The sequence below is a fragment of the Podarcis pityusensis genome, assembly GCF_964106645.2.
Source record: "Podarcis pityusensis genome assembly, chromosome: 10".
Classification (NCBI taxonomy): Eukaryota; Metazoa; Chordata; class Lepidosauria; order Squamata; family Lacertidae; genus Podarcis; species Podarcis pityusensis.
The window spans coordinates 71,964,669-71,978,137 of record NC_138035.1 but is presented as its reverse complement, the minus strand read 5'-3'; the positions used below and the strand labels follow the sequence as shown (position 1 = coordinate 71,978,137).

Here is a 13,469-nt window from a genome sequence, read left to right as displayed (position 1 = left end):
CCAAGTCACGTTTACAAAAATTTATACACTAGGATAAAATGTGCATAAAAAATTATACATTAATGAAGATTTTAAAATGCATTGCATTAGGGGACATTGCTTTGCATGAATGTGCTATGTTGGGCAAAGTTGTATGTAAATGCTCATTTTAGGAGAAATTCAGTGATGGGTTTTCTGGAAGACTGATGTGGAAATGAGAACTCATTGGAAAAATGAGAAACAGAGAGGAACCAAAGTGGACAGATTCACTTGTCCCTAGTTGTGGCTGATACACACCTGCCTTATGCATATCACTGAAAAGAGCATCAAATGAACCTCTGCTATGAACTTACACAAATGCGTCCCCCATAATGATAATAATAATAATAATGGTAATTCTTCTTCTTATTATTATTATTTATACCCCGCCCATCTGGCTGGGTTTCCCCAGCCACTCTGGGCGGCTTCCAGCAAAAGTTTAAAAATACATTAAAACATCAGTCATTAAAAACTTCCCTAAACAGGGCTGTCTTCAGATGTCTTCTAAATAATAATTATTATTTATTTATTAAAAACCTTTATATCCTGCCTTTCAAAAGTGCTCCAAAGGTGGCTTACATGTAAATAGAATACAGATTCCTAGACAAACTCAAAACATTATTATGCAGACACCATCAATAAGTATATAATTTTGAATTTAAAACTCACCTGCTCTGCTCTCTGACTGAGCCGTAAGACTGAGCCTAAAACAAACCTTGTGTGTCCTAAGTGCAGTGAGTAGGAGGACTGAGCTGAGAGTGGGAGGGGAGTCGAAGTTGCTGCCCGGTGTGTGGGATGGAGAGGGAGGGAGGTCAGGGAAACAAAAAGCAGCTTTATGTGTGCATGAAATGTATATAATATGCAAGCACACAGTTTTGTTGTTCATTTTAAAAATGTGTATTTTAATGGAAATGAAGGGGATGGGAACTTGAGTCAAATTGAGATCCAGGAGTGAGACATACATTAGAAAACAACTGTGTGGATTAGCCTGACGTCAAAAGAAATTGTAATGTTCCGTCCCTAGATCTAGCCTTCTTTAAATCTATACCTATAGAGTAGTTAACTATTGGGTTCAGGCTTTGAATTTATATGTCCTTTCTCCTTTTTTATTGCTCTTTTTACTTAGATGACGAGCCTTGCATTTGTAATAATTCATTGCCATTCTACAGGCAGTTTTGATGCTCCAGGCCAAAGCTTCCAAGTATTCTCAGTTATATTGCACCCAAAATGTTGCTGGTTGCATTATTTGTTAATTTAAAAAAAAAAAAACACATTAAAAATAACGTTTAATTTTTAAAATTATTGTTTTTTCTGTGTTTTTAACAATTCTTGTTTTAATCTGAAAGCCACATTGAGTCCTTTGTTGTTGTTTAGTCGTTTAGTTGTGTCCGACTCTTTGTGACCCCATGAACCAGAGCATGCCAGGCACTTCTGTCTTCCACTGCCTCCCACAGTTTAGTCAAATCCTATCAGGGTGTAAATATAAGAGCTATTATGTCTCCCAGTCTGTTTGAAGAGAATTGTCTTTCTTTCTTTTTAAACAATCTCTTTTCCTTCATTAGATCGGAAAATTCTTTGGTGAGATTGACCCTGGCCTCATGCGAAATCTCATCAACATGTCCTTATATGCCTTTAACAAGTCTTATGACTATCAGTCTGTGTGTGACCCAGAAGAAGAAGCAAAGCAAGGAGCCGGACTCCGCTCTGTCTATGTGGTCAGTATCCTTTTGCCAGGATGTAGATGGCACTTCGGTCTAAACCACTGAGCCTCTTGGGCTTGCTGATCAGAAGGTCAGCGGTTCGAATCCCCACGACGGGGTGAGGTCCCGTTGCTCTGTCCCAGCTCCTGCCAATCTAGCAGTTTGAAAGCACACCAGAGCAAGTAGATAAATAGGTACCGCTGCGGCAGGAAGATAAACGGTGTTTATGTGCTCTCTGGTTTCCATCACGGTGTTTCGTTGCATCAGAAGCAGTTTAGTCATGCTGGCCACATGACCCAGAAGGCTGTCCATGGACAAACACTGGCTCCCTCGGCCTGAAAGCGATATGAGTGCCACAACCCCTTTGACTGGACTTAACTGTCCAGGGGTCCTTTACTTTTACCTCTTGCCTTTGCCCAGTCAGTATTAACCCTCCATGTGTTTAGATCAGGCCAGTCTATGTGGTGCCCTCGCAATCGTATTGGACTGCACCTCCCACCAGCCCCAGCCATCATGGCCAGGGGTCAGGGGTGACTGAAGTTGTAGTCCAACAAACAGCAGGAGGGAAGTGACTGTCCCCCATTCAGAGATTATTCTAACCTTATATCAATTGCCTTTTATTTTCTAGCCTACGATAGCAGACATGTTACATCTGGGGTGGTGGGCCTCTGCAGCCGCTTGGTAAGTTGAACTTTCCAGGTAGGGTTTGTTATACATTTGAACATGTGAGGGCCTTGACTGAGCGATGTATACAGAATGAATTTGCCCAGCTGAGATTTCACCCCACATTCTTCTTGTTCAAGTTTATTATGTGGAATTACTCAGTCTTTAGCTGAGCATTAAATAATGTCACTGCAAAATAGGGCTACAAAATCTTTTCCCAGAGGTTCCTGAAGATATTTACGAGGTGTGCAACTCAACATAAATTAAGAACCCTTGTTTTTGCAATGAAAGTGAACTTCTGCATTGGAGGGTAATCCAGAGAGGAAACCCAAACATGACTGAATATTAAAAAAAACGGGTTATCAGTGATGATATCAGACACAGAGGTGCCTGGACTCAGTTTGGACCTTGGGGTGTTGTTGTTCTTTTCACCTGCAAGTGGTTTCTTGAAATGCTCTTTGTAATGAAATTTAGGGAGGGAATTTGTAGGAAAGAGGGGGAAAGACGAAGGGGATCAGTTACCATTTAATAAGAAAAAAAGGGAAAAGGCAGATTTCAACAAATCCATGCAGTGAAACAGGGAAAGCTAGGCTTCAAAGAGGAGCAGGCGATCCTTCCTCTTCTTCTTCTATTATTATTATCATTATTATTATTATTATTATTATTATTATTATTATTATTATTCCAGGAATGTTCTTTGGGTTTGCTCTGCCATCTCCTGCTCCAGTTCACACAGTGAATTCTCTGCCCCACTCCTAGAGCTAAAGCCTGCGTGATTTAGGCACTATCCCTCCTCACAGCTCCTTACTCTCTTGTTCCATTGCTTTCCCCCTGTGTATCTAGGTCTATCTTGCAGCAGCTCTTTCTGGGCCTCACCTTCCCACGTTTTCTTAGTGCCGGTAAGTGAAGAATCAGGTGTCAGAGACATTCCTTTGCTTTTATAATCAAGCTTCTGACGGAGCTGAAAATGTTCTCTTTCTCACAGTGGAAATGGAGGAGGAAGACTTCAGTGCCATCCCATCAAAACAGAGCTGCATTACAGTACAAACTCAGTATTTCTTTGCCAATGATGAAAAATCATTTTATGGCATTTTAGATTGCATAAACTGTTCTAGGTAGGTATTTCCTTAGAATTACGAAATTATGTCAAGTGCCTCTGATGCTTTCTTAATAGTGTTCTGATATTAAAGAAGCAACTGAGTTATTCATGTGAAACTATCAGTTATGAAGTAGATATAGATACAGATAATATAAATATAGATGTGTATGAATGCATTTACTTAAAATTTTTTAACCTACCATTCATCCTTATGGATAACAGGACAGTGTACAAAAGGCATAGCCAGCAGATCTTACCAAAATAAAATACGGTACCAAAAATTCCCACATGCACACAGGTAATCAAATAAAGCACATCTTTAACAGGTTTTAAACAGGTTTTAACCTTGCACCGAAAAGATTGTAATATTGGTGCCAGTAATATTCACTGTGGGGTGAATATTCCACAGCTGTGGTGTCACCACAGAAAAGCCTCTCTCCCTTATTTCCACATAATGTGTCACTCTTAGTAAAGACACTCAAAGATGAGTTAACCTTGCTGCATTTATATATACTTCAATAGCAATGGGCATCATGTTTTACTGTCCATATTGCTTGGAAATAGAAAGTTTGATTTTGTTGAGCAGAAGACAGGTTCTGAATATATAATATATATTATATATCTTTTCTCTGCCCAACTGAGGTGGGGAGATCTTTGCACAAAATCAGGTTATTTGTAGCTTATGGTGCAAAAGTTGCATTAAGCCTTTGGAGTTTACCTGGTTGTCAAAAGTACTTATAGAAAATTGCCTGCAAGTTCCTTTCCCCCCAGCATTAAACATTTGTTCTGTGCTTCATTTCTGTCTGCAGACTTTTTCACGCAGAGAAGATTTCCAATACAAATTTAGTATTCATAATGAGTGACACCAAACATATGTGCCGTCACTGTGACACAAGGCCACTGATGCAAGCAGAGAAGCCCGGTATCCTTTGAAGTTTAAGTTTATGTTGAATTTGTGTTTGCTCACAAAATAACACCACCACCCATTTCTGTAGAACCCCCAGTATCTGATTTTTAGCTGCTCCTAAAACTTGGACGAGTTAGTGTACACACACACACACACACACACACACACATCTGGACTGGAAACTGTTTCTGTGAATAGTGGATCAACACAGGCATGTATCTCTTCCATTTCTCAGCTAATGTGAGATACCCACTCCATGCTAGCACCCTGCTTGGATGATCTTAATATATAACACAAACACAATATTGTTGGAATCAAAAACCCTTAAGAGAATGATTGACACACTTAAAGGAGGGAATTCAACATACCACTAAGGATATTTCTGCAGCAGCACAAGCATTTCTGCTCCCTTGATTTCCCCTCTCCTCCCCCTGTGCATTGTTCTGGGACTTCTCCTGACACAAAAACATCCAGGCAATTTGTTGGGCACACAGAAGGAAAGCCCCATTGCACCAGCAGAAGTTCTTCTGCTAGCTTCTGTTAGCAGGCCTGATTAGTTTATTGTTGCCCAAAATCTCCATGTTTTGTTGTACAGTACATGATATGCTGCTTTGCCATACATTAATGTTCATTGATGTCAAGTAGTGATGACCTTTGGCCATGGTCTTCCCTGCCATGAAAACAGTAAAGATGTTCTAAATCTCACATATTGTGCTTACTCCTCCAAACACCCACACTTTGCCTTGATATTTCAGCCCCAATACTCTCCATCTTCAAGTTAAGACCACACAAATTCCCTTTCAAATTACCCTTTTCTCCCACCTACTTTAGACTTAAATTTATTATGCTGCCTGTGGTATGAAAAGTTACAGGATCTGACCAGGAAGATATAGGACATGCATCAACTGGAAATAAAGCAGTATGTCTGCCACAGCTACTATAGGGCACAAACAGTACTGAAATCAGAATCACATATAACTGCTCTGATATAATCATGAATGCACAATAAAAAGGGCACCTGGAGGGATAAATCCAGGCTTCTAATATTTATTTGATGTCTAGCCAATCCAGGGGCTTCATAATTTCTGCCAAACTCAGGGGTTGATGTAGTATGCCATTTTCCCCTGCTGTGTTTGAATGACCTCTGGTGTCTATACACAGAGGCAAATAGCCAACAGGTGAACCCTGAAACGGGGTCTCTCCCAGCACGAATTGATGAACCCAAGTTCTCCAGGTTCAGCCTCCTTCAAATAGGCTGAACTGAATTGGCTGCCATTAATGAAGGAGAAGCATCATTTCCTGCTGGGGATCGTGGGTCTTTAACACAACATTTGTAGCTAAGGAGAGGCCTGGCATGGTTTCTAGTGTGCTGTTAAGAGCCACACACTCTCTGGTATGCCCTCCACAAAACCTTTTTCACTAGGGAAGGAGGAGGACTGGCAGGGAAGGCAGAATGGTAGCTAAATAGGGCTTTCCAAGGGTTCACACTGAAACCCCAAATCCTTCATAGTTTCTCAAGCATTCAACTGGCACACTTGAAAAACACAGTCAGTTTATTGAGGGGTCTCACACATCTCTAGTCTCTACACACACAGTCCATAGCACCTCACTAGGTAAGGCTCCCAGTTCAAACCCTGCAATTCCTCACTCTTTGTGTTTTCTAGTTTGTCTTCTTCTTCTTCTTCTTCTTCTTCTTCTTCTTCTTCTTCTTCTTCTTCTTCTTCTTCTAGCAAATGTGAGCATTCCATTATCCATGTTCCTTAACTGACATTCAGATGAGGGGCCAAACCCCTGCGAAATGGTTCAGCAACCCAGATACAGAAAAGGGCCCGATGTCTGCTTTGATGATGATATTGACGTAAGTTTGCTTTTCTAAGAAATGGAGGAAATGCCTTCCCTGCACTAGAAAAAAAAAGTTATTTTAAATGATTAGTTTGCACCTTGAAATGCCCATTGATGTTAACCTATCTTCCATTAAATTGACAGTTGACTCTGAATCATAGTCACTCTATTTCAAATGTTCCCATGATTAACATAAAATTAACAGCTGCTTTTTTCTGCGTTGCCTTTGCTGCAATTGCTGTGCTTTCACACATGATTCTTTTAAAGAGGGAGGTAGGGCAATATTTGCTACCATTCTGTGCATCATGGTAACTGCTTGGCAATCATGTCATCAGAACCTTTGAAAAAAAATGCCTAGAAAACTCTGTGGCTTTTCTTCTTGTCCTGAAGATGCAGTGTAGTTGCCTGGTCCCAGTCTTCCCTGTGAATAGTAGATCTAGTGGATCAAAAGTAAGGGGTGGGGAACCTGTGGCCCTCCAGATGTTTCAGTCCCAGCCAGGTCAGAGATGATGGAAGTCCAACAACTTGGGGGGAACTGGGTTCACAGGTTCACAGCCCCTGATCTAGATTAATTGGATTAATTTTAAGGGTTGCCATATTGTGGTTCCATGGACAGTGAGGTGGTTGAGGAGCGAGCAGGTAGTGAGTAAAGACTATGAGACATGTGTTGGATTGAAATTAGACCACAAATTTATTTGGCATTGGCGTTGGGCGTGTAGCCAATGATCAACCAACCCACTTGCTGGTTGATTGACAGCTGTGGTTGACCATCGTTAGCGGTCCTCCATGGTGTGAACTGCTTTTGGCGTGCCCTGTGGCCCATCAGCCCTTGACTTGGGCTTCTAGATAGGAAGCACCACCCTCCAAGATTCCTTGAGGGAACCCCCCTTTCCTCCCATTCCTGCTAATGATCCAACCCAATGCCTCTTCTGCCACTAGAGTTGGTGATCCTGGTAGAAATTATTCCTGTACCAAAATTTGAGAGTCCCAGATCTAGACTATGCTATACATATTTTTTAAAAGAACACGAACACAAATGGGTATTTTTTGTTGTAAAGTGTTTGCCACATTGAGAACATTGGAGCATCCAATTTTAACAGTAAGAAAACATTCATGTGCTGGAGATAGTTGGCGGCAATATTGGGAGAAACAACTATTAGCCCATCTCCATGCTCTTGATCCTGGATCTGTTGTGTGTGAAAGTACAAGGAGTCTTGCTCACTAGCTTGTTGTGCTATTATCTGTGTTAACTGTGTCTTCTGTAGTTGTATTAGTGTAATATTTTACTTAAGTTTACTTTGCAATCCTCACTGTGAAATTCTTTGCTCTTGGGTGAATGCTTTCACATTAACTCTGCTAACTGCCAGCAAACTGCATGAAATCTCATCTTGTATGTGTTTCTTTCTGTGTTTTCTTTCCTTTCCTCTACTTGCTATTTTGCCCGTTATTAATAGGATCAGCCTATATGCACAACGAGTCGTGCCTCTGCCATGATGTCCGCTCCTATCTCCATTTTTCTGCAAGTTTTCATGTGGTGTGGATGGTCAGTTACTTTCTCTAATTTTGTGTTTCATTTTGTTTTTCAAAGTTTAGCATTTTTGTTAGTGTATCACAGAAACAATTGGGTGCCTTGGGGTGGTGGTGGGGAAAATAACTTGGAGCAAATGGCTTTCTTTATTTATTGGGCTTGTTCAGGAGCTATTTTCCCCTGAGAATAGATTGGGAGCACATCCTCCTTTCCTGAATGGGAGAGTCTGTGGTTATTTGAAAAGGGTTTAATCTTCTGGGTAGTAATTCAGTTAATTTAGACATTCCCTTCTCTCTGTGGCAAGTAGAGAGACTGCACTCCCAAGGATAATCGGGGAAGGCAGATACAGTTCTAAAGAGGCCCATTGGGTCATGGGCCACAAGATAAACAGCCATAGTAATTTGGTGTGTTAACTTTGGAAGTGAATCCTATTGTTTCAGAACATGCTTAGAATCACAACCTGAAGACAGAACTGTATTGCCTATTGTTCTTTCCTGGTCCAGCACTGTAGCAGATTCCTAACTTTAAGACTTCACAGCCCACCCTTGCTGCTCTTAAGGAGCGGTCTGTGATAGAGCACACCAGGTTCAGTCCCTAGCAAGTTTCAAGATATAAGAGACCTCTCATTCTCTGAGTCTCAGGACTTCTGGTGGCCAGTTAGGATAGATGGAATTTGTCCAGAGGGACCACTACAACTGCTCCTGGCAATCCTTTGTTACTTATTTTGTATCCACGATAAGAAATCTGAAAAAGTTTGAATCTCTAAATTGGAATCATGCCGACATTCTTAGTTGTTGGGAGGGTTGTGAAACCAATACAATAGAGACTATTCATGTTTTGTTCTTGTTCCCATTAAGAGGTACGACTTCACAATACCGGCACTAGACTTTTTTTTCTGAGCCTAACAAATAAAACAAGCAAACAAAAATAGTATATTAAATATAATATTTAAATATAGTGAGCTAAAATTAAAAAGCTGTTGCTGCCTAACAGTGCATGCATTTTTAACATTTTCTTTCAATAAGGGGCTTGTGGCATTTTCACAATCATACAGCTGGACTGCACATTACAAAGCGAATACAATATTTTCAACATTGAACTTGCTTTGTAATATTAAGCTGCTCTTCCCTTGTGAACCATACTTTCCTGTGATTTTCCCTCAGTTGGGATCTGAGGCTAGAAGAAGCGAAGCGAAAGAGAAATTGGTCTGGGGGGGGGGCACACCTCTGAGGGGTTAATCAGTAAGGCAGTTGGAGTTAAGCACCCCTTCCCTTCTGCTGGTTCCATCTGTCTTCGGAGTCAATGGAGTGCACTTCTGGGGGTAAAGTCAAGCTGCTGTGTTAGCAGCACTCAAGTTACTTCCCCAGGGCAGTGTCCATAGGCTGCCGAGATGACGAGACCCACTCTCGGCCCCACTGATGTGGTCCAAAGGAGAGCACCAGCTTGGCTGCAGGAGTTGCCCATAGGAGGCGTACATGGTGCTATCCAACTGTCTTAGGGTTTACTCATGAGTCTTTTCTTCTCCAGATGATTTCCTGCCAGGCAGCAAAGGTTTAGGACCAGAATTTTTCTTCTCCTAGATAGGCTACCTAGCCTGGTTGACAAGCCCCATATGAGGAACCTCTTCCCCCCCCCAAATGCCCCTTTACATTTATGCCATCTGACCCATATACCATGTCATTCCACCCTGAAAACCCTCAGTCCTTATTTGTGCATAGTGCTGAGGACAGGATCCTAGTTGTTGGAAATTGTATGTTTTATAGACAAGGTTAAACCTTCTTTTAACAGGCTGGATCTAGACACATCAAAGAAGTGTTTCAGTTTAAAGCACTGTAAATTTAAACAGGGAAAACAGATAGAGAAAAACAGGACTCCACACTGCCATCTTTACCAGTCTAGCTGAGTCCATATTTTCAGGCAATTTTACCTGCTGCAAAACACATCCTTCAAATAGGGCAAACTCTACAACCCTATGGCCTCAGGAGGAGTGGGGAGCTGCCACCCCACCCCCACCTTAGAAATAAGTGAGTGGCCTCATTCATTCACTTATCAGGTAGATGTTCATTTAATCTAGTGAAGTCACAGGTGTGCCTCTCCTTCCACCCAAGCCTAGTGCATCATGTGAACTATGTGCTTCACATGGAGTCTTCTGTGTGCAAAAGCTGGCACAATTTGCTCCTCAAAAAGTGAAGGGAATCATTGGTTGAATCAGGACTGTTTGCATGCATGCCTTTGTATGGCGAATCTCTCCCACACGTGTGGTTCTAGTATCTGGTGAAAGCAGTGCGTCCTGCCCCATGGGATTTTGACCATCACCTGGTAAGTGCATGACATGGCTAACTTCCAGCCATTGTTACCATGGGCTGAGGTGGTCCTGGTCATGCCAACTCCGGCTGCAGAGCTCAGCATATGCTGGCCTTACCACCACAACTGCTCCTAAAGCTACTCTAATAAGAGCTCATCTCTGCCAAGTTCTGCTTGTGATACTGGCATACTTATGGCCATCTCAGTGCATTTGAGTCACAGCTAGAAGTTGTCACAGATTAACAAACTCTTTTCTTATTTGTTTAATTTATGGGAAGCTCTAACAAAAACCAGATTCCCCAGGAAAGGATTCCCCTGGGAAGCTCAAACTAAAAACAGATACTTAACTTTATTAGGTATATTTGTTTTTTTAAACTGTTGATTTTGATAACTTTACATTATCTACTTGTTTAAAGTTTGATAACTTTACATTATCTGCTGTTGATTTTATCGGTATTTTTATCGGTATTTTCTTGTAAACTGCTTAGAGGTGGTTGTTTTCTGATTAAGCAGTATATGAATAGGGTTCCTAGACAGTCCTCCTTCCCAGCCACTCACCATAACCCGACCAACTAGGTTTCAGCATAATTTGCTGCATCATGTGGCATCTGAAGATGCCTTGAGCAGCCAGGACGTTACATACAAAGGCATAGCTTATGATATTGCAGAGCTATATACTAATTATACTGGTATGTGATAATGCATATTTTTCTATATAATATATAATACAGAATATTGTATGTATGCCCTATAATGGATATTTGATTACAAGCACTGTATGCCTGCTGAACTGGGGTGAAGATGGATGAAACATAAACATGGCTCACATAAAACTTTTTAGCTGCTGTGCAAACTGATTCCAGCAAATGAAGTGTTTTCTAGTCATCTGTCTGAATCTTCCTATGTAGTTCAGTGAGGCATTTTGCATTTTTAGAACACTGTTTGAATGTTCAGTTCTTAATTCTTCACCTTTATTGGTTTAAAAAGGAAACTGCTCCAGGAAATAAGTGGAGCAGGTTTTCTCTTAGGAAGGTCGAGGTTGCTGGGCAATCACTGGTTCTGCTCTAGGATTGCAGGACTCCAGTTTTCAGAGGTCAAGCTTGGAGAAGGAAGGTACATTTGGACTCAAAGTAGTGAGGGTATTTCCAGAGCAGCCCTACTGCTCTTACATCAATCCTTACCCTTAACTTATCTTGCTAGAGTCCCACTAGAGGGAGACATCATCCTGGCCATCTCTTAACATTGAATAGAGAAAAATCATAAAAGTGGGAATGGGTTTCTGTTTGTGTTGTGTATGTAGGTACACACACACACACACACACACACACCTTAAGAACAGTTGCTAGACTTGATATCTGATGTCCATCTGTAGAGATGCACTGTTTCTTCAAGATATTGGGGGTGGGAGACAAATTAGTTTCTGGCATTTGTTTACCTTCTGTTGTGCACAGCTTGTTTGGTAACTTTTTGAAAATTAACTTCGTATTCTATAAACGCTCTTTATTCTACGGGCATGAAACAAAAAGACCACCTGTGCCCCAGTGGCTTCAAGTTACAATGACCGCTCCCCGCTTAAAACGGGGGGCGCCCTTGGCGTGGACGCGTGCAGCCCCTAGATCTGGAGTGGCCCCAACAGCATAGGCTTGGCTTTGCCTTCCCTCAGGTGTGATACCTGGAGGTCTCCGCCTACCTCAGTCAGTTGTCCAATCCCACCTGGGGGAAGCATTGCCAAGGAGACCAGGCCAGGTAGGGGAGGGATTACCTGCCCACACAATAGAGGGAGGATCTTACCTAGGAATCCTCACTTGCGGTCTCGGGTGGCGGTATCAGGCCTTGGGCGGAATCCTTTTGTCCATCTTCCTCTTGCGGTGGCGATACCAGGGTTCCCCGTTAAAGGGGTTTTCTGAAGGGAGGCTTTGGCCGTACACCGAAAGGTCATCATTGCTCTCCCCTGCGGCGGCGGCGTTACGGGGGCGGCCATCTCTGCTTGAACATATGTTCTCCAGAGCCGGCCCATCCCCCACACACACACTGGATAACCCTGATGCTCCCTAGGTCCCCGGCTGGGGACCGGGGAGGGAGAACGCCCAATGCCTGAGCCAAGGTCTACCCACATTTGAAATTTAATAAAGTTGTGGCCAATTTAATCCCATAGCACGTTGTCTTGAGTCGTTATTCCACATGACGGGGGGACCGTGCAGGATCTGGGGACTCCGCCTGTCCACGCAAAAAAAGGAGATTCCGACCAAACATCAGGAAAAATTTTCCGACAGTGAGTGCCTACTTGACGGTGGAATCTCTCGGGAGGTTGTGGAGGTTTTTAAGCAGAGGTTGGATGGCCATCTGCCATGGACACTTTAGCTGAGATTCCTGCATTGCAGGCGGTTAGACTGGATGACATTTGGGGTCACTTTCAACTCTACAATTCTATGATTCTATGAAAACTATCCCACCCCATTCTTTATCCAGAAGCCTCCTGCCCCAATCTTCTACCAAGGATCAGGAGACCCTTCTGAATGGGGTTGAGATGAGGAGGAAGGGGGGAATGGCCCCAAATGTCACCTTCTGTGGGCAGGTTTTCAGTGATCCTCATTTTCTCCTCTACGCTGTCATTTCACAATCCACTCCATTCAGCAAAGTCTCCAGCACCTGAGAAGAGACTGTGGGGGCTTCAGGGGGAGCTGTTTGGGGAAATTTTCACCCTGTGCAACCCCTTCCACAGGCATTTCTTTTGTTCTGGGAAGGTGCTCTGGCAAACGTCAAAGGGATATGTGGGGCGAAAAAAGTTTTGCACTTCCCCTGCCTGGTGATCCTCAAAGGGATGTGGCAGGGCCCTGAATTCTTGAGGAGCCTGACCCCTTCCTTGAAAATATGGGGGGGTTGCCCCCTGCCCCCCCATGGTGCCCCTGAGCAACAATGTGGCACAATCACTACAGGGGTGTTTTTTACTAGGTGAGTGCAATTTGAAAATGGGTCCTGCTATATTTATCCTACATGTTTCATATGGGAGTACAGGCCCGGCCTTTTCTTGAGGTCAGTGAAGTCATCCCAGTGAAGCCTTGAATATTTAATTCCTTGCAAGACCTCACTGAAACATACAAAATGCACCAGCAGCCATTCCCCCCCCCCCTTCAGACATTACCTTGAGTTGCTGCTCTCCCTCGATTCCACCTAAGCTGTCTCCCGTTAATGCCTGCAACTTCTGCAATATAGTTGTGCTGAGGGATGTACATCACCTGCAACACTCCCTCCCAGTTTGGGTTGTGCGTAACTAGTACCATACATAACCATACCATCGTGCCACTGCAAGTAATGCATGAAGCAGGCGTCAGAGAAAGAGAAACCATCCTCTGTGCCCTGCTCTGCCCAGCCTGCCTCAAGCATGGCTTGGACTTAGAGCAACACAAT

General features: G+C 42.8%; 1 protein-coding gene across 4 annotated transcripts in view; it reads left to right on the top strand.

The window, feature by feature from the left end:
• Positions 1–13,469, top strand: part of CACNA2D1 (calcium voltage-gated channel auxiliary subunit alpha2delta 1) — a 370,898-nt gene that overhangs the window by 342,806 nt on the left and 14,623 nt on the right. For 2 of the 4 annotated variants that reach the window (XM_081023486.1, XM_081023484.1), the window contains 7 exons: positions 1,581–1,733; positions 2,347–2,399; positions 3,225–3,280; positions 3,367–3,496; positions 4,290–4,402; positions 6,163–6,245; positions 7,684–7,772. In XM_081023486.1, coding sequence (XP_080879612.1) covers positions 1,581–1,733; positions 2,347–2,399; positions 3,225–3,280; positions 3,367–3,496; positions 4,290–4,402; positions 6,163–6,245; positions 7,684–7,772 — 677 coding nt within the window. The remainder of the gene's footprint in view (positions 1–1,580; positions 1,734–2,346; positions 2,400–3,224; positions 3,281–3,366; positions 3,497–4,289; positions 4,403–6,162; positions 6,246–7,683; positions 7,773–13,469) is intronic. The other 2 variants (XM_081023487.1, XM_081023485.1) reach the window with 1 other exon arrangement.